At 42.7% G+C, this 20050-nt stretch overlaps 1 protein-coding gene across 4 annotated transcripts in view; it reads left to right on the forward strand.

Moving 5' to 3' along the window:
- GLIS2 (GLIS family zinc finger 2) overlaps positions 1 to 18623 on the forward strand; it is a 95953-nt gene extending 77330 nt beyond the window's left edge. For all 4 annotated transcript variants that reach the window (XM_073636585.1, XM_073636583.1, XM_073636584.1 and 1 more), the window contains exons 4-7: positions 1234 to 1407; positions 1573 to 1706; positions 7993 to 8111; positions 11068 to 18623. In XM_073636585.1, the coding sequence (XP_073492686.1) occupies positions 1234 to 1407; positions 1573 to 1706; positions 7993 to 8111; positions 11068 to 11801 (1161 nt within the window). In that variant the 3' untranslated portion in view covers positions 11802 to 18623. The remainder of the gene's footprint in view (positions 1 to 1233; positions 1408 to 1572; positions 1707 to 7992; positions 8112 to 11067) is intronic.
- Positions 18624 to 20050: the final 1427 nt, after the last annotated feature.

The raw sequence follows: 20050 nt of genomic DNA on the forward strand, positions 1-20050 counted from the left end.
GAGTTGAAGGTGCCGCCAAATGGCCAGAGGGGTGGTTTTTATACTCCAAAGGAAAGAAATTCTTCAGGTGTAAGGCTGGCATTAGAAGTATAAAACCAGGCACATTTTCAGGAGGAGACCACCAATAGCAGCCTACATACTTCTCTCTTGGCAGATGTATTTTAAGATGGTCATAGATGAACAGATATCTTACTGATGAGTGGTGATAAATCTGCTTGTTCTTGCTAAAATCACACCATCCCAGTGACTTTCTCTCTCCCCTCAGATGATTTCCATTTCTGGCATGTAGGCCATAAAAATATGTTCCTCATTGTGAAAAAGCGAAACAATGATTTACCAAACTACGAGTGTTCTTCAAAAAGTTTCCGCAGTTTTTTATATTTATTAGAGTAGAAAACAAAAAGTGCAGAAACTTTTTGAAGACACCTTGTACAAATACCTCAGCGGTGATTTCAGCATAGGTAGGAAACCATTTGGTTTCAGGGAGCTTCAGAAGACACTCAATCACTCATTGAAATTGGAGGAGAAGCGGTTCAACCTTAAACTGTGTAGGGTTTTTTTTTTTTTTACTGTTAGAGCAGTAAGGAAGTGGAATTCCCCCCCACAATCAGTGGTGTCAGCGGTTTAAAAAAAAACCTCCTAGATGGGCATCTTAGTGAACCCAATATACAGGGATAGGAGAAATTATATTGACACACCTACCCAGGGAGAACTAGATGTACTGGTGTCTTCATTCCTACTAACTATGTAACATGGCCAGCCAGATGAAATCTCTAAGAAGCCTTTCAAGGGTTCTAATTCTTTCCACTTTATTGAAATTTAAAAAAGAAAAAAATTTTGTTGTACATACACTCACACATGTAACAATCTGTACAATTTACTTTACATTTGCAAAGAAGTATGTATTGTGTAAGCCTTCTTAATTGGATGCTAGTATGTAATGCTAAAGGAAATTGTGTAGATATTGTTCAATCATATAGACTGACGGTTCTGCTTCAAGGACATAAGGATCTGGTGCTGTCCCTTATTACATCATATGGCTGTCACAGTCTCTTGGGTCTACAGGTGCAGCTGATTCTCAAATTGCTGCATATGTTACAAACAAAAAACAACATTTCTAAAGAATTGGGAAAATGTGGAAATTATGTTCTATGTTCTGTGCTTCATTTCTACTTCAAATGACATATGACCCTAACCATCTCATCCTGCCCTGACCTCTCTTCTATCCCTCAGGACTTGCCATCATTGCGCTGCAGGGGAGACACAACTCCCAGTCCCTTCCAGTTCTTTCTGCCCCTTAGCTCTGGACTCCAGCTACCCCCATCGGTGTTCCTTACTCCCCCCAAGGAGAAGAGGCTGTCCCTTGAATTCACGGAACAGAAACAACTGGTGTGTCAGTGGGCAAAGGTAAGGGTCACCCCCTGAAGGCCTCATCCTTAGATGTCCACCTGCCTGTTCTCTGTCTCACATTCCTTTCTCTGCTTCTGTTTTATCTAATTGTCTACACACTCCCCCTCTTGTCTTCTTGCTGCATTCCTTGGCTTGGCTCACCTTTGACCTCTGACCTTGCAGTGCAACCGCCTGTTTGAGCTTCTGCAAGAATTAGTGGATCATGTTAATGATTTCCACGTGAAGCCAGAAAAGGATGCCGGATACTGCTGCCACTGGGAGGGCTGTGCCCGTCGCGGGAGAGGATTCAATGCCAGGTGAGAGGCAACAAATATATTGGAATACCCTAGGAGCAAAACTTTATGTCAAAATGGCTGATGAGATGTTAGCAATGCACAGCTGCCATGTGCTAGAGGGAGTTCTTGCTTTAAAGTAGGTGATATATACTTTTCATTCCATATTCTGAGATACTCTTCCGTTAAAATCCTCTAAGGGTCAATGCAATTTGGTTATAGTTTCCATATTTTTGTATGTGACATGCCCCAAAATATCCTAAATCTGCAAGCATGGAGACTTAAATGGTCATTTTGGTAATTATGGATATAAGTGTGTCTACATGACTGCATAGATCCTTAAAAACTGCATAAGTGGTAAATTAAAATGGATCTCCAGTCAAATTTCCATTCTATTCTTGTTCTGGCGACTATAACATTTTGGATTTCCTCTCATTTTTTGCCCTGGAGGCGATGGCCACCAGCACAGATTGAGAGGGTGGTTCTCCCCAGAACCTGGGACATACTGGCTCTGGCTTGGCAACATTCCGTAAAATGGGGACACCCCTTATAAAAAGGGAGGGGGACCCAGAGTTAAGAATCCACGTATATACAGTCCAATGAGAGTGTCAAAAAAATGTTCACAAGTCCAAAGTTTTATTGATAAAATCGGTTCATAGCAGAAGAAAAGTCAACACGTATTGGGAAAGTGTATATGATCATGTGGGCTCGATCAGCTGGATAAAGAGACTGGGTGATCAAGACTATCACAGGGACTTCATATGGAGAGTTTCATATGTGGCACAAGGACTGTTGATGTTCTTAGATAAGCTGACTGTAGATGGCTGCCGGTTCGTGACAGGCTAGAAGTAACTCTGTAGGAGGCAAAGACAAAAAGAGAGCAGCGCCATCTAAGTGCAGCATTAATATGACATTTTATTCCACATAAGACAATTGGTAACTCACAAGATATATGAGATGTCAGCGCATGTGGGGTTAATAATGTAGTTCATCGGCTCATGGGGAAGACGATCTGCTCACTGGTTAGGAGGCAGCTGATGGATCCGGGTATGCTGGTGGCTCTCAGCGCTTCCAGCCACTCAGGACGGCTCACGGGCGGCAGTATACGTCACTTCCGAGTACAAAGAGTGCGCGTTTGGAGCATGCGTGCTCCTTCATCAGGATATGAAGGTGGCCTTATTAGAAGAGGTTTAAATAGTCTGTTGTGGCCAGGACATATCTGGCATAACCTTAGCAACCATTCCCAGCAGATCATTAGCGGATTAATAGGCGCTAAAGAGTCAGAATGACTTGCTAAATAACATTAAAATAATCTTATGAGAACATCTGGTAGTACCAATTATAAACTGGGTGATTACAAATGAAAGAGGGTTTTAACAAACATCGTTAAATTAACAATTAAAAAAAATATTAAAAGAATCGTGTTGAACAAAAGAACAATGAGTATTGGGTGAGAAATTATGGGGGATAGATGTGGTGTATATGTAGGGGTGAAGATGACAATGAACCTCTAAATGAAAAATGAAATAAAATTAAACTTAATTTAAATTAAAAAATATTAAAAAAAAGATAAAAATAAAAATTAAAAATAATAAATAATAAATAAAAATGAGAGTAGGAAATAATACATAAAAATAGAAATAATAAAAATAAAGAATAAATTAATATAAATAAAAGTAAAAATAAAAAAAATTAAACTAAACATAATGAAAAAATTAAAATAAGAAATAAAGATGAGAATGGAAATATAGGGGGGCGGGGATGGGTGGAGGGGGTAATAGGACAGGGGAAGGGGGACAGAGGGTCACTAGGGAAATGAGGAAAAGGATAGAGGGTGACCAATTTGACGATGGGATGAGGTACATTGGATACTTACTATTAATGTGAGTAATAGGGGGTCTATTAGGGGAGGCTGCACACCTTGCCTGATCCTAAGCGCGGAGGCTTTTCCAATTTTTTACTTACTATTAATGGATATCTAGAAGAGGAATAGGACCGTAAGGGTCCTTAACCTAGAAGAAATTCATAATAAACAATGTTAGCTAAACACATAGATAAATGTGGTAGGGCGAACATTATGTACATATTTATACAAGGGAGGGAGGGGAGTGGGATTCACGTATTGGGGCCAAATAGACTCCCACTTCATCAGGGCTCAGGAATTTTGACTGTGCTTAAAATAGAGCTATAGGCAAAATGTTTTTTCTAATTTTGAATAAAGTAAGAGAGGGTTATAATCCATGTCAGATTTATTTATTTTTTGTCATCTTTGTCCCATTATAGAGATTTCCCATCTTTCCCAAGTGAGAGGAAATTCCTGCAAATGAACCCTTTCGCTGCCAGAGCCGTTTTTTGCACACATGTTTAAAAAATAATTTTAGGCCTGAAGATTACACAAAACCCACAAATATTATATATTTTCTGAACGCAGACACCCTAGAGAATAAAATAGCGGTAGTTTCAATTTTTATGTCACACAATATTACTGCAAAAGTAAAAAAAACACTAACGTGAATTTTAGGGCAAACAAACGCAATAAATTACCCATATTTTTGCTAAAATATAAAAGACGAGGTTGCACCAAGTAAATAGATACCCAACATGCCAAACCTTAAATTTTTGTGCACCCGTGAAATAGCATCAAACTTCAGTACCCTATATTTTCTATAGGTGATGCTTCAAAAGCCCCCCATAGGTATCAGTGTAGTGTTTCAGAGGAGATCTTGTGCTAGAATTATTGCTCTCACTCTGGCGTGCGCGGCAATATGTAACATGTATATTGCAATCGATGTGGCTGCAGCCAACGGATTGTGTGTAGTACCCCCCGCTGTCAGGTCTGTACGACGTGCGGACCCGGCGGTGAAAGGGTTAAGGGAATCAGGACCCCCCCCAGATCATCAGAACTAGTGTCCCCATTGTAAGATTTCCCTCTGTTACTTTTCTAGGGACAACCAAAATCAGGGTTTTCTTTTACTTTCAATGATAATGGTAAAAAACAGGACAAACAGAGAGTGAATCTCCCTAATGGGAGCACAGATCGCAATAAAAACTTAATAGGTGTTTTAATCCATCTCCACTCTATCCAAAACTACAAATGGACTCAGATAAGATACAGAGCAGATACCAAATACCTCTGGTCTTCTGCTTGGGAAAGTTTCAGATTTGTCTGTTATCTGCTTATCAAAGTCCATTTAACCACTTGCTGACCACACTATAGCCGAAAAAATGGCTACAGTGTGGTCGTCCAGCTCTGGAAGTGTGTCTAGTGACGTCCTCAGAACCCTGCACACCCTGGGAGCACACTCTGTTTCCTTTGGAAACAGCTGATCACAGATCGAGGTAAAAGGCCAATCACAGCGGCCCTTTACCCTTGTGATCAGCTGTGTCCAATCAGGGGACATTTACACTGATAATCAGGGCACTGATCATCCGTGAACGGATGATCAGTGCAGCCCCATCAGTGCCAATAAGTGTCCATCAGTGCAGCATATCAGTGCACTTCCGTGCCTCCTCATCAGTGCCCATCTGTGCAGCCTCATCAGCGCACATCAGTGAAGAAGAAAAATTACTTATTTGCAAAATTTTATAACAGAAACGATTTTTTGAAATGAAAATGAAAACATTTTTTTTTTCAAAATTTTGTTTTTTTTTGTTCAGCAAAAAATAAAAAAACCCAGTGGTTATTAAATACCACCAAAAGAAAGCTCTATCTCTCTCCAAAAAATTGATAAAAATGTCATATATGTACAGTATTGCATGATCGTGCAATTGTCATTCAAAGTGCAACAGCACTAAAAGCTGAAAATTGGCCTCCAGTGACATTATGGGTTCTTCCTCTTCTCAATAAATGGTGGCAGTGGCGGCGTTTATTCCTGCAACTAATAGTGCTCACATGTTAAGTGCAGCAGTAGTCAGAGCCCAGACCAAGGGGTGGACAGCCTGGGCTCAGAAGAAGTGGGTTGGATTACACTGGCCACCATTTCTCAAGGAAGATTTGTGATATTTCTGCAAAAGATGTTTTTTTTTTTTTTAATTACTGTGCTGAGCTGCATTTCTGGAACTGCAGTCTAGAACCTTTAAGGTTCTAACAAGTCTGAAGGATGTGTTTGCTACATACATGTGTACAGAATCTTTATAGCTGATGAGAGAAACCCTTTGCATTTATGTCTTCACCAGTTATTGAGTTGCTGGAGTGTCTGGTTAGTTAAACACTAAAAAACAAGATAACTGACTACGAAGTGTTAGGAGCATGTGGTGGCAGCAAAGAGCGTTAGGGGTGACCCAGTACCATGCATGCTTAGCCTTGTAGCCCCCAAAGTCACATAGCATGTGTGTAGAAGACCATATCATGGACTGGTGTATTTTCATTCTTGACCATCGTGCCTGTAAATGTTTATGGACCATGGCCCATTGATCCATGACACATATTCAGATCTATAGAAGAGAGTAAACACATGAGTGGTGACCTTTTTGACCAGAGGAGGTATCATCCCAGAAAGTATAAACCAAAACAAAAGCCAAAATTGTGGGACTTTATATATACCTCCAGTAGTAAATACACTTGGTAAAAATAGCATAATTCTTTATTGTATACAAGGGTTAAGAACATGGTTGTTACATACATATTATAAAAACATTACATTTAGTGTGCAAGAGGTCAACAGATTATAGCATCAACCTATCTCAGAAACATCCCTGATTGTAATTCTGATATGATTGGCGAAAAAGGGTCAACGCGTTTTGCGGGAACCCCACTTCCTTGGGACCTCTATCGCGTCCACATGTGATAACAGTGCACACCCCCCAGGTTTAATTTGATTAATTCCGAAAGGACAATATATAAGGATAAGGCGAAATTGTTCAAATGATATAATGTGTAAATAACTTGTGTGCTACACTGTATCTGATAAATACAGTTTGTGCTAAGAAAAAAATTAAAACATCAAGGCAGTGGACTATCTAATAAAGGATAATGCTGCCAACACCTGTAGTGTCACTACATACACATTAAAACATTAAATCATAAATGGTGTGGCACTAAATCCAACCAATGTGTATTATGGCTCTGTGATAGTCAGCATAAAACATATTATGTGCATCAACAGCTATATAAACAGCATATTATAAGTTGCTAAAAATAATGAATATATATGAGCATAAAATATGTAAAAAATATATAAAACAATAACAAATTAATATAAATGTGATAAAACAGTTCATATCAGCCCTGTGGGCGGTGCATCTAAAATCTGGTGCGGTGCAAATCACACAAAAGTGAAATCAATAGTTCTTTTAAATATAGGGTGAAGTGCTGTGTTAATTCTCCAAATTAAGTGACATTTTTATTTTGTGCAATCCAATCTTTCATCCATGTGCTCCACCACTGTGCACAATAGCCGCTCACCTTCAGATTTAATGTAACTCGCTTCTATTGAATTAGTGATCTCCATTAGGAATGTAGCTCTTGGTGACTAAATGATAGTTATGCTCAAATGGCCAACACATGGAAGGGATATGTAAATCCACATGGTGTAGTAGTAGTGAACAGGTTTATTAAAAAAAGGTATAGACTTACAGTTAAAATTAAATCAAATATATAGGACCGTGGGGGTCACACAAGGAAAGGACAGTAGGAGATATGAACTGCCAGTCTCAGCCGCGACCGGAAGTGTCGTCACCCGGCTCCTCCCGACGCATCGTGTCACAGACTCGTGACTTTCTCAAGGGTTCAAATGATGTTGACTTGGAAAGACAGGCAGACTCACTATATGGGCATTTCCCTGAGAGGTGTTATAGTGCACATTCACTAAAAGGCAGCCTATAGATCGGCCAAAAACAATCCACGTGATCTTCTGCTCTTTCAGGGTAATAGGTCTTCCATCTTGCAGAAAATTAGACCCATTACCAAATTCAACAATCAGAATGCTTTAATTAAATGAATCCTAACTACACACTGGCACCTATTTGTAGACAATCCGAATCTTCTACCCCATGTTGATGATAAACTGCACATTACACACAAAAGAAATTGCTCTTTGAAAGATATGCTAGTCTTCAGTCATTTTACCAGGAACAAAGGATCGGACCCTTGTGTGTCTCTCCCACGTGGTACCTTTAGATGCCAGACATGTAATTATTGTCGTTATATTCAACTAGGCAAGGTGGTAAACTTACCCAATGGTAGAACCTGGAGATTGGCACACATCATAAATTGTGACACAATTGGTTCAGACCTATAGAAGATCTATGTACACGTGGATCTTATTATGTGAAGCATATGAAATGATATATCCCTATGATGGATTTGCAGGTACAAGATGCTGATTCATATTAGAACACACACGAACGAGAGGCCCCACTGCTGCCCCACCTGCCATAAGAGCTTCTCTCGGCTGGAGAACCTGAAGATACACAACCGCTCACACACAGGTATGAATCCTATTATCATTTCCTTGTCTTATGCTGGCCCTACACAATGAATGTAATGATCATTCTGATAAAAGAATCCCATCTTCCATCAGTTTCACTAAACTAAATGGGGTGGTTAGTAAATGATCATTTTCATTGAACTGAAATTATCAGACCCGAAGGACAAAGCCAGGTAAATTTAACCACATGGATCAACTCTCTATGTTGTGTTAAACAATCATTTTAAAACAAGAAATTGTTTATTGGTTATTGTTTTGTATATAGCCAGTGCTATGCTGACAACTGTGTCAGGTTACTTGCAGGTATTGGCATTCCATACTGTGTGTGGAATGGCTACTTCCTTCTCTCACCCATGATGGCACATACACCAGCCCTTCTCAACCTTTTTACCCCAGAGGAACCCTTTAAATAACATTCAGGTCTTGGGGAACCCTTGCTAAAACCAAGTCATTGTTGGTCAATGGGACAATTTACCTACCTGCAGTGGTAAATTGAAGAAAATGAAAATGGTCTCCAGTCAGTCCGCTCCACATCCCCTGGACTAAACTAGATGAAGGTTAGATAGAGTTCATGCAGCTGGTTCTATCACGTGGCATTGACCCAGGAACTATGCAGCCACCATCAAATGCAAGGTCAGTCAGCTACAGCTCAGGAAACCTCTGGAGGAACCCTGGTTGAGAATGGCTGTCCTACACCAATGAGTAGGTTTTATGCTTGCTACAGTTTTGGTGAATGTATTAAAATGAACCTAACTAATACACTATAGGCCACACTACCACTGCACAGACAATTGGTCAAGTGTTTGTCTTTTAAAGTTGCCATCTCTTGACTTGGCTAACATCGCTGAAGTTTCCAGGAAAACCTGTGCCCCGGATATGGAAAAAGTGGGGATGCCTCTTCCCACCTTCCCCAAAGTAGTTCTCTAGTGCCTTGTTGCCAGGCCTGATCTTTGTTACATGGGTAGGTGAGACAGGAGCACCCAGTGTCCAATAAAAGTGATTGAGTTAGAAGGCATTTATTGACAATAGAAACAAGTACATTTAGCCAATGCCTTTTGGGGGAACAAGGCCTCCCTCTTCTTCAGGGCTCTTGCTGCATGCTAAAAGATGGGGAATATGCACAATCAGGTGTGTTAATAGCAAGGAATCCAGATGACCACTGTCAGAGTAGATTGGGTGCAGAGGCAGCATTGCTTTTCATCTCAGTACTGGAGAGTCTTTTGACTTGGTTAAATATTTCTGTAATTTCCTACTGTTTTGAGACTCATCTGAATGCGTAGGCGATTCAGTAGATTGGTAGAGCCTCACCTTCTATATTTCTCCATTTTCATGATAGTCCATATTTGGACTCCAAGGACCTGTCCTGCTGTGGGTCTGCATTCCCATACCCCAGGGGTTAGGAGGTAATGCTTAGGGCTGGAGACCATGCTGGACTGACTCGATCAGTCACTGGTCATGCATGGGCGAGCAGGAGGAAGTCCCTTCCAGTGGTTTGTGCCCAGTTTGTGGATGTGACGGTGAGACCTCTTGGGGCTTGGGCTGCTGCCTCTGCAGCCAAAGCCACTCTGACATTGATCATTCGGATTCTTTGCTATTAACACACCCTTTTTGGGAACATTCCCCATCTTTTAGTATGCAGCAACAGCCCTGAAGAAGGGGGAGCCCTTGTTCCCCCGAACTGCGTTGGCTTGATGTACTTGTTTCTGTTTTTCAATAAACTCCTTCCAACTCATCTTTCAACTTGCATATTATTGGACACCAGACTCTCCTTTCTCAATGTACCTTTCTAAGTCTATATGCAGAAACTACCTTAAGGCCGTATTAAAAGGCAGCAGCCCAAGCTCCAATAGGGCTCACCGCCATCATCCACAAACTGGGCACAAACCACTGGAAGGGACTTTTTCCTGCTCACCAATGCTATCACCCATGGCCAGTGACTGATTGAGTCTGTCCAGCGCAGTTTCCAGCCCTAACAAGTTACCCTTGGCACATGGGGCACTGATGAGAGAAACATACATCTCTGGCTATAATTGTTACTCTTTGCAATCTCCTGAAAGAGTTTTTTATACTTTGCTCCCACAACTCCTGTTAAGAGGAGGAACACCAGGCAAATAAATACAATAGTTGGGGTTGCAAGAGTGAAGGGAACATGCTCAGATATATGTGATCATCGCTTGTAAGTACTCCAGGTAGCAGAAAGTAGGCAGGGCAGTAACACATAGGGGGTTATTTACTAAGAGCAAATCCACTTTGCACTACAAGTGCAAACTACAAGTGCAGAGTGCACTTGAAATTGCACTGAAAGTGCACTTGGAAGTGCAGTCGCTGTAGACCCGAGGGGGACATGCAAGGAAAATAAAAAACAGCATTTTAGCTTGCACATGACTGGATAATAAAATCAGCAAAGCTTCCCCTCATTTCAGATCTACCCCACAGATTTACAGCGACTGCACTTCCAAGTGCACTTTCAGTGCAATTTCAAGTGCAAAGTGGATTTGCCTTTCGTAATAACCCCCATAGAAGAAAATCAAGCTCTGAAAAGTGTTGTCGCTCTGAATTTGCTGTGTAGCCATACAGGGGTTGGTGGATCAGATGTGTATTACATTACAGTTCTTTTTGCACATCTTCTGCATCAATATTGTACTCTTTGGCTGAAGTTTTCAGCAAAGATCTGAATCTTGTAGTGAATTAGAGGTCTGAGAATGGAACCACAGTGCATGGCAGGGGACACAGGCATTTGACACTCTTGCAGGAGACTGACAGCAGCTGTAGCATTGTAATGGAGAAAAGGTAAAAAACATGGCCCGCCAGAGAGGTAAGTATAATACTTATTCTATTGCATTAACCTGATAGGGTAGCTTTAATTCATAAAGCAAGGATGCTTTTAAAGCAGGTTGGAAAAGTAATTTCTTACATTTCAATATTCATACATGGATCCAATTTATTCTCATCTGCAGGAGAAAAACCCTACATGTGTCCCTATGAGGGCTGCAACAAACGCTACTCCAACTCCAGTGACCGCTTCAAGCATACACGCACACACTACGTGGATAAGCCCTACTACTGCAAGATGCCTGGATGCCAGAAACGCTACACAGACCCCAGCTCCCTGCGGAAGCACATCAAGGCTCACGGTCACTTCATCTCACACCAACAGCGCCAGTTACTGAAAATTCATCAGCCACCAAAAATGCCAACTGTGGGGGACAGCAGCTATGCAAGTGGTACCCAACTCATCATTCCCAACCCGGCGGCTATCTTTGGAGGCCAGACACTGCCAATCCCACTGACGCCAGGACCTATAGACCTCAGCTCCCTGGCTTGTAGCGGGGTCGCCTCAGCACTGGCAGGGTTACCAAATCCCATGTTGACACTGGCAGGGGCCCCTCTGAACCTGGCTAAAGGCTCGCTGCTATCTCAAGCTTACTCAGCTGCTGGTCTCGGCCTACCTTTGGTCTCATTGATAACATCGGGGAAATCTGAAAGTGAGAAGAGGTCTAAAGCCCAAAATTCAGAGAGTGTTGAGAGGACTGAAGGGTCAAAATTGAGGCTTAATTCGGCTGATGGCCTCTCCCTCCTGCCTGGTGGAGTTTTAGATCTTTCTCCTGGTGTGGGCTCAGATTCTTTACTGCCAGGATGGGTGGTCATCCCTCCCGGTTCTGTGTTACTCAAACCGGCAGTGGTCAACTAAGGCTGCTGTAACTTGACACCTGTGCCCGCTCAGCCTGGTCACATGACTTGCCCTGGGTTCTGACCTGGTTACATTCCCAGCCATGTGATTCCCGCAGACCTCTTGCACAAGTAACACTTCACAGAATGTGCTCCTTCGACCTTGTGAACAGAAGGTGGCTCTGTGCTGAGGGTGTGACTGGATTTATATTTTGCGTTACCTGCAGAATCGCTTTTCCCTTTTATAAGTGGGACCAAAACTGGCGGGTGGAATGCCAAATGCAAATGTGATTATACCGTAAAGACACTTTCCAAGGACTCTTCTGTAAAGGAATGTGATGAAGGAGAGGACTGAGGAGGAGAAAGAAGCACTTTGTGAGGTTCAGGGGGTCTCTGAGGCCAGGTGAAGTTACCTTGTCATCTGCAGACTTTTGTTTCTCATAAATTACGAAAGAAGGTGCTATGCCTTCCGAGAAAAGCAATAATTTGGGAGACGCTCCAAACGAGCTGACTCTGAAATGACAAGAGGGAGCGGAGCGTGGATGGTCTGGGGGACTCACAATCTCTTATCCACTCTCCAATTCTCTGCCGCGCTCAATTCAACTGACATAGAGCAACCTGTTTATCTTGTAACATTATAGAATTCATGTAGGCCATTCCAGAACTGTGCTTTTCTCAGGTCTTTATTGTCCCATGCTATCGTGTTTCAGATCAGCTGTGTGGGCCATCTCTTAGCGATGTACATATGTCTGTTTTAACCAGAACTCACAGGCACCTGAGCTCATATGTGGGGTGCAGGGTCCAAACATGTACTGTACTCCAGACAGATGGCTTAATTGATGAGTATAGACTTGAGTTCCCTACTGTGATCTCATCCTGAAGATGTGATTTTTTTTTTCCCCCCCAAGTTTTGGCCAAAGTGAAAGGTTCTCTTGTTAGCCTCTCCACTTTTTCTGCACCCCCCTCCTGCTCTGTTCACCTGAAGAAATGTTGAGAAATACCTGCTATTTTTGAGTGGAGTATATGACCTTCTCCCTTTCCTTCCAGGATGCAGTGCTCAGGACTCAGTGGCCAACCATTAGGGAGGACAAGGTGTGGAAAAATAAACATACTTCCCCTGTGCAAGCTCCGTCACTGATAAACATGGAGCTTACACACAGGGTTTAATCACCCTTGCCTGTGGGAGAGCAGATAAGTATCGAGGTGGGTGCAGCGTGCACGATCAAGATAACCTCTCACTTTGCCCTGAAGCAGAGTTTGATTATGATTTTGCTGTCCTCCAATGAGATTTTCTAAATTACCATGACAGTAAAGAAGGAGTGCTTTTGTGATTTACAGCCCTAAGGCCAGCCATAGACAGAGCAAATTTCTTTTCCTGCAACCTGTGTTGATGGGGGATTCCCTCCCATGGAGCCATCATGTTCTCCCGGTGGGAGGGGGGAGCCATCCCCACCGGCAGAACACAGTGATTATTGCTAGCGGCTATAACAGCCACTAGCAATAAATCGCATGTAAAATCCAGCAGGCAGATTGTACCCAAGCTGATCAATCAACTTGGGTACATTCAGCCTGCCCATACATGGTTGGAATCTTGTCTGGTTCCTGCTCAGCTAGCTGAGATTGGAACCGTCTATGACCAGCTTAAGATAATTAAATTTCATCCTTGGGCTATAATTTAAGATAAATTCCTTTAAGACAGCCTGGGTGTGAGGAGTGGCGCTTCCATAGATGTGTGTCTTGCACCTTATCCCATAGCAACCCATCACACAGGAGTGTTTTCGGATAAAGGCTGAGACATCACACAACCCTCATCTGGCTCTTCTATTGAAATTAATAAGATGAGACTGTCAGTGGAATGAGTTTATATCTTCCCTGTACAGCCTTTTAATATAAACCTGCCACGAGGGCAGCAAAGAAGCTTTTGCCTTTCCCAATTCTCACCTCTATCTGGAGATCCTACATGCCTGGCCTTCATGCTGATATTTTTGTTTCAATGTTCTTGGTCTGTGACCTGGAACAAGCATGCAGATAAAGAAATACTTTTTTTTCCCCCTCATATTCCTGATCTACATACTTAATCCAGGTCAGTAGCTCAAAAAGTACTGAAACAAGGTCAGCTGACAGCCAAGCATCTATCATTTCCAGAAGAAGGTCAGCGAACACGTTTATTTTACCCCTACACTTACTGCTTGTGGGTTTGAGACTGTGAGAGCTGCCTTGTCTTTGCAATGATAGCCAAGTGCCGGATAAAATTGTCCTTTTCACTTGGTGCTGTACTTGACGTGTGTGCAGTGAAAGGATTGTTTCCCTCTTCCTGCTACCAATTTAATGATCGGTCCCAAAGATATTTGAGACCAGCTTCAACATCCATGTAATTTTCTCTGTGTGCCCTACACGCCCTGAATATCGATAGTAATCCATCACATATTGGCTGACAATGGGACAGTGTAAGGCCGGTGTTCCTACATTCCGCTAATACATGTTTCTTGCTCAGATTTACCTTTGCACTAAACTTCTCTCCGCACTTTCCCATAATCCTCTCTGCTAGCCTTTTTTTTTGCAGCTACCTCCCACTTTTAACAGATCTGGCTCCCCTCCCTCCCGTTCTCTGGATTTCCCATGACAACGCATTCAGGCGCAGTGAATGCTGCTTCTCAGCGCACAGAAATTTTGCTTTGAAAACCAGAATCAGAATCCCTATATAACCCTCATTTAAGGATGTGTGGGGAGGAGGATCTCTACAAGCTCTAGCAGTGACAGAGCTATCTAAGCTATCTTATAGACTGTGAGAATGCCGTGTGTGTGAGTGAATGTGTGTGGTTAATGCTCTGCTGATGACCCCAGACTGACAAAATATAAAAAGACGTCTCCTGCTCAATATTTGGGGTTTTTGGAGGGAGCGTATACTACGCTAACCTTAAAAAGAGGTTTATGGCATTGCAATTTTTGAGGGGGGGTTTAAAGGAAAACTGTGGCAGTAAAATGATATGTTTAGTGATTTAGCGATAAGCTGCCTCTTGCAATGGTGACAGTTTCACCATTGACAGTATTTTTTTTTCTGGTCTTAGATTTGGTTCTCTCATCTGATACACAAGTGAGAAGGAGAATATAAAACAAAACAAAAAAAAAAAAAAGAGGAAAGAATACAGCAACAGCGCAGTGTCATATGCAGTATTCAATAGCAACCGATCAGAAGTAAGGTAAAATGGTGAATTCTTACTGGTTGGTAGGGGTTATGGCACTTTACTAGAGCTAAATGCATTTGCTGATACAAATGTAAATTTGCTTAAACTGGAAATGCTTAAAGATCCAGCATGACTACAGTTTTCCTTTAGCCTTTGCTCTTGTTCAGCAGCCTATATAATATAAGGAACATTGGGGTGGATTGAGAAGAGCTCGGCGAAGAAACTATTTGCTTTCCATGGCAAAAAATTAAATTGCAGCAATCTTTTCTTTTTAGCTCAGGCTATAGGTCAAATGTTTTACCCCCTGAGCAACATGTGAAATAACTTGCAGGTCTCAGGGAACCCCTGTTAAAAAAAACAATTTCTTCGGGGGGTGGGGGGCTGGGTCAGTGGGAAAAAATGCCCCTTACATTGGTCACCGGTGGAGAGAATGCCCATCCCCACCCATAGATAACTAAAAAGATCAATGGAGTTTTGCCGCTGGTTCTGCCAAGTGGTGTTGGCTCTGGAACTATGCAGGCACCATTAAATGGGAGGCCAATCAGCTACAGCTCAAAGAACCCATAGCAGCCTCTGAAGGAACTCTAGGGTTCCATGGATCCCTGGTTGAGAATGGCTGCTATAGAACCTGCAGTGTGACTAATGGAATCTCGTTGGTTATTGTGATACCTTTTTTAAGCAGGCCACAGATTACTTGATTTTCTTTTCTTCCACTAAAGGTGGAAGAAAAGAAAAATCGCCCAAATCCACCATCAATACAGTCAGTGTTAATCAGGGAATGACTTCCGCAGCTCTATTGTATTCTGCCAGTGGGGGCGTGGTGAGCTTTCCCAGCTGGCAGAATACAATGATTACTGCTGGCAACTATCGCATAAAGAAAACCCCACAGGGTGGTTGTACCCAAGCCCATTAATCCCCATACATGAAACAAAAATTTTCTGGTCCCTGCTGAACTTCCTTCCGTGTATGGCTGGTTTTACACTCAGTTTGATCAATAACTGTATTGGGCTACAGTATCAGACAGCAATCCCATACATTGAGAAAATTCGCTAGATTGCCCCATCAACACAGACCTTGTTGATGCGGGAATCACCCCTGCCGGGCCATTGTCTTCTCTCAGTGGGGGGGAAGCCATCCCCACCGGGTGAAGACTGATGATCGATAGCAGCCACTAGCAAGAGAATCCGGTAGGCTTGTTGTACCCAAATTGATCAACTTGGTACATTCAGCCTGTCCATTAACGATTCAAACCATGTATGGCCGGCCTAATCCAGGCATCCAGTGGGTCTTTATACCCAGGGGGCAGACAGCCTTCCCAGTCAGGTGACCGCTGTGATTGACTGTCACAGTGGTGACATGATCAGAAGCCTATCCCACCACTTTCTGATCATGACTGTCTATGATATCTCAGTCGCTGTGCTGGGAGCATGCAGTGAGTGATGAAAGCTATCCTCTTTGCCTCCATACATAATGTATTTGACATGTGGACAACAAGCAGTTAACAGAACCCCTGAGTAGGGCAGATACCAAACTTACGTGGAAGCTCTTTAGATTCAATATAACAATTTACTACTTCACCCCCCAACAATATAGCAAACATGGAGCTTCCCTTGAACCATTTTACTTTGCAGGTATGTACATACTGCTTCTGATTGCCTTCATTTCTTCACTGAGGAAGGACCATTTCAAAATGGATCCTTTGGTTATTTAAAGTGCAAGGGACCAACTTGGAGCCTATGGCATAGGTCCAGGCATTACCCAAAGTTAGCTCCTACTGACATAGGCGGCACCCCCCCCCCAAAAAAAAAAAAATACTTTTCTCAAAAGCCTTTTCCTTTCACAGGGTGTGGGTAGGCTCTTCACAGTCAAGACCGAGGCATAGTTTTGTGTGGAAAGGGATCGAGGGGTTTAAAGCTGGCCATAGAGGGATCAAATTTTGGCCAGCTCAGCAGGGACCAGCCGAGATTCCATCTATGGACAAGGTGGTTGTACACAAGTTGATCCAGCCGCTGATTTTTTTTTTTTTGCATGCGATTACTGCTGGCTGCTATTGCCGCTTGCAGTAATTACTGTGTTCTGCCACCAAAGAAGGCATCCTGCAAACAGTACATAAAAGCCCTGCAGGAGTCATCCCCCCACCTCCATGGACACTGTTAATGAGAGAATCCTGCTATTCCTTTTCCTTCCACAACTGGTGGAAATCACACAGGGGTTGATTTACTCAAACTGGAGAGTGCAGAGTCTGGTGCAGCTCTGCATAGAAATCAATCAGCTTCCAGATTTTATTGTCAAGAATTAATTGAACAAGCTGAAGTTAGAAGCGGATTGGCTAGCATGCAGAGTTGCACCAAATTTTGCTCTCTCCAGTTTTAGTAAATCAACCCCATAATCTATGGGCTGCTTTAGAAAGGCAAAGTTCGGCAGTTCAGCAAGCAGGGTTAACAATGCTGGTTTGGATTTCAGTGCAGCAGAGGCACCATGTTGTCAGTTCAAACAGGAAAGTAGAGACTCACTGGCAGATCACCAGATATTTGTCCTTTTTTTGAAGGTATAAAACTGTGTACACACACCTAGCCCCAGGTAATTGCTGGCTGTGCAAAAATGTGCAAATAGCTGTGGCGGCTGACAGCCTGTCATTGCACTGTATGGGCTCAACATCCGTGCTAACATAACCTTAAGCTGGCCATACATGTAAGGATTTCCCTGGGCTGAGCAGGAAAGCTATAGGATTCTCCCATCCACTCAAAATAATAGTGGATGAATCTCTGGCTGCCACCTATTGTATTCTTATAGCTGGGACTGCAGTTGCTGTTTAGCCAACTTTTTTTGGCCCAGCTCCTTCGATTTCTCAATCAAAATTGGTCAAGCTGAGTTGCGTTGGCAGGGCCATTCATGGCTCAAAATGTCTGCCGATCCAAATTAAATCAGCTGCAATGGAGACATGTACTGTATGGGCTGCTTTAAATCTAAAATTCCCACAGCCCCAGATGAAAGTTAAAAATTAGACTTGAAGTGGGAGTGCCTGTGTGGAGGAGGGTAGGTACTTAGAATTTTAAAAAACATTGGTTCTTTCCTGTAAGCAGCATCAGGGGGTCTAAGGCACCCTGTAGTGTTTCTTCCTGTACAGAACAGAAGGGCTGGGAAAAAAAAAATTCCAAAAGAAAAATTATATGCTTTACAAAAAACAGGGTTTTTTGCAGACACTGGCCTTTAAATATACTATCAAAGTAATATTTGTTACAGTAGCGGTTTCCCCCCCCCATGAGCATTTTGTCTTTTACTGTATTGGAATAGTGCAGATGAGCCCAGAATACTGGCCCATTAGAGAGCATAAGCATGGCTTTAAGGGAGTGATGCTGAGTGGCCCCATCTACTGGAGTAATGATCTGCAGGCAGCCAGGATGAAGTGCCTTCTGTATCATAACCAACCTCCCACCCCTCTTTATGTCTGTACCTCCTCCATGACCAAGTGAAGACCGCTCTTGCATCGGTGTATGAGATGTGCTGCGTGACTGCAACATGACGAGACCGCCCCCTCGAGTGCGGAGATTGTCCAGTAAGCTCCTTAAGGGGGCAAGCTGCCAAACGAGATGCCTCCCCAAAGTGGGGGCATTTATTCAACTATTAAAAACTTAATAAAAAAAAAAACCTACAGCAAAGTCGTCATGTGTTTGATTCCTGTAATGGTCTTGTTTTTTTACTAGCTGGTAACATAAAGATAATCAAAATTGCTATGCAATTAAAGATCACCCTGGCAAGAAAGTAAAAGGTTATTTTAAATAGGAGTTCCAGGTATGGCAATTTTATACATAATTCTGTTAATCCACCTTGTAACCATGTACCCCATTTCCCCGAAAATAAGACCTAGCGTGATTGTCGGTGATGGCTGCAATATAAGCCATACCCCCCAAATAAGCCCTAGTTAAAGTCATTGTAGGTCTTACTTTAAGGGTAGGGCTTATGGCTTATATTGCAGCCATCACTGACAATCACGCTAGGTCTTATTTTCGGGGAAACAGCTGATGCCCCTGGAAGCTGGAAATCCCTAAAGTAACTGCTACTCCAGCGTTTTCCCACTTGCTTCCCAGTCTCATACCAAGCAGCTGCCCAATGCATTGTGAACATAGGAGGAGACTTGCTTGGCACAGGTGCCATTCAGAGAATGCTTTGTATGACATCACCACCTCACCCAGAGAAGAGTTCATGCAAAAATGCAAAGCATTCAGCATGGTGTGTGCTCACAATGCTGCAGGGCAAGCACTCAGTACAGGACGTAGAAGCTAGGGAAGATCACGGAAGAAGCTTTGACTATCCAGAGATTTCAGCTTCCACTGGCTTACATTGACCCAAGCCAACTATGTATAAAAAAAATCCTTACCTGCAAGTCATCTTTGTAAAATTACCATTTTTAACTTTCTGGTCAAGGGGTTTATAGAACTTTTCAAAGCCAGTCATCCAGTGAAACTGTCTTGTACATGCACAACCGCACATAATGAAACTGTAATGCCACACATTAAACATGCATAAAGGCTTAGTCCACCCTTGCAACCCTGTTTCATGTTAAACCCCAAATATGGGTGTAACAAAAACTTGTTATAGGCACCTCTCCACCCTCAAAATAGCTCCCCCCCCCAATAGGCACCTCTCCACCCTAAAATAGCCCCCCCAATAGGCACCTCTCCACCCTCAAATAGGCCCCCTCCAATAGGCACCTCTCCACCCTCAAATTATGGGGTGTTTCCCCTGTCCTGTAGCTGCTCACACAGCTATGTCACCCATTCATATGGATTTGTGAATAGGAAGGCAACAACCCCCCCCCCCAATCTATCACTTCAGCACAAATGCAGCAATGTCACTACACTTTGCACATGGTTTACTTCCTCCATTCCCATAAGAAAGCCCTGAGGCTGGGATGAAAACAGAAGAGCCTATGCACTGAACAATTTACATGATTGCAGTGCAAAATTATAATAAAAATGTCAATTTTATTAAATTTGTGCAAAAGGTGAACTAGACATGTAGGGCAGCCATTTCTTTTTACGCAGTGGTAGGGCTTTAGTGGTGCAATGTAAAGTGGGCTGGAGAG

The sequence above is a fragment of the Aquarana catesbeiana genome, linkage group LG06 (genome assembly GCF_042186555.1).
Source record: "Aquarana catesbeiana isolate 2022-GZ linkage group LG06, ASM4218655v1, whole genome shotgun sequence".
Classification (NCBI taxonomy): Eukaryota; Metazoa; Chordata; class Amphibia; order Anura; family Ranidae; genus Aquarana; species Aquarana catesbeiana.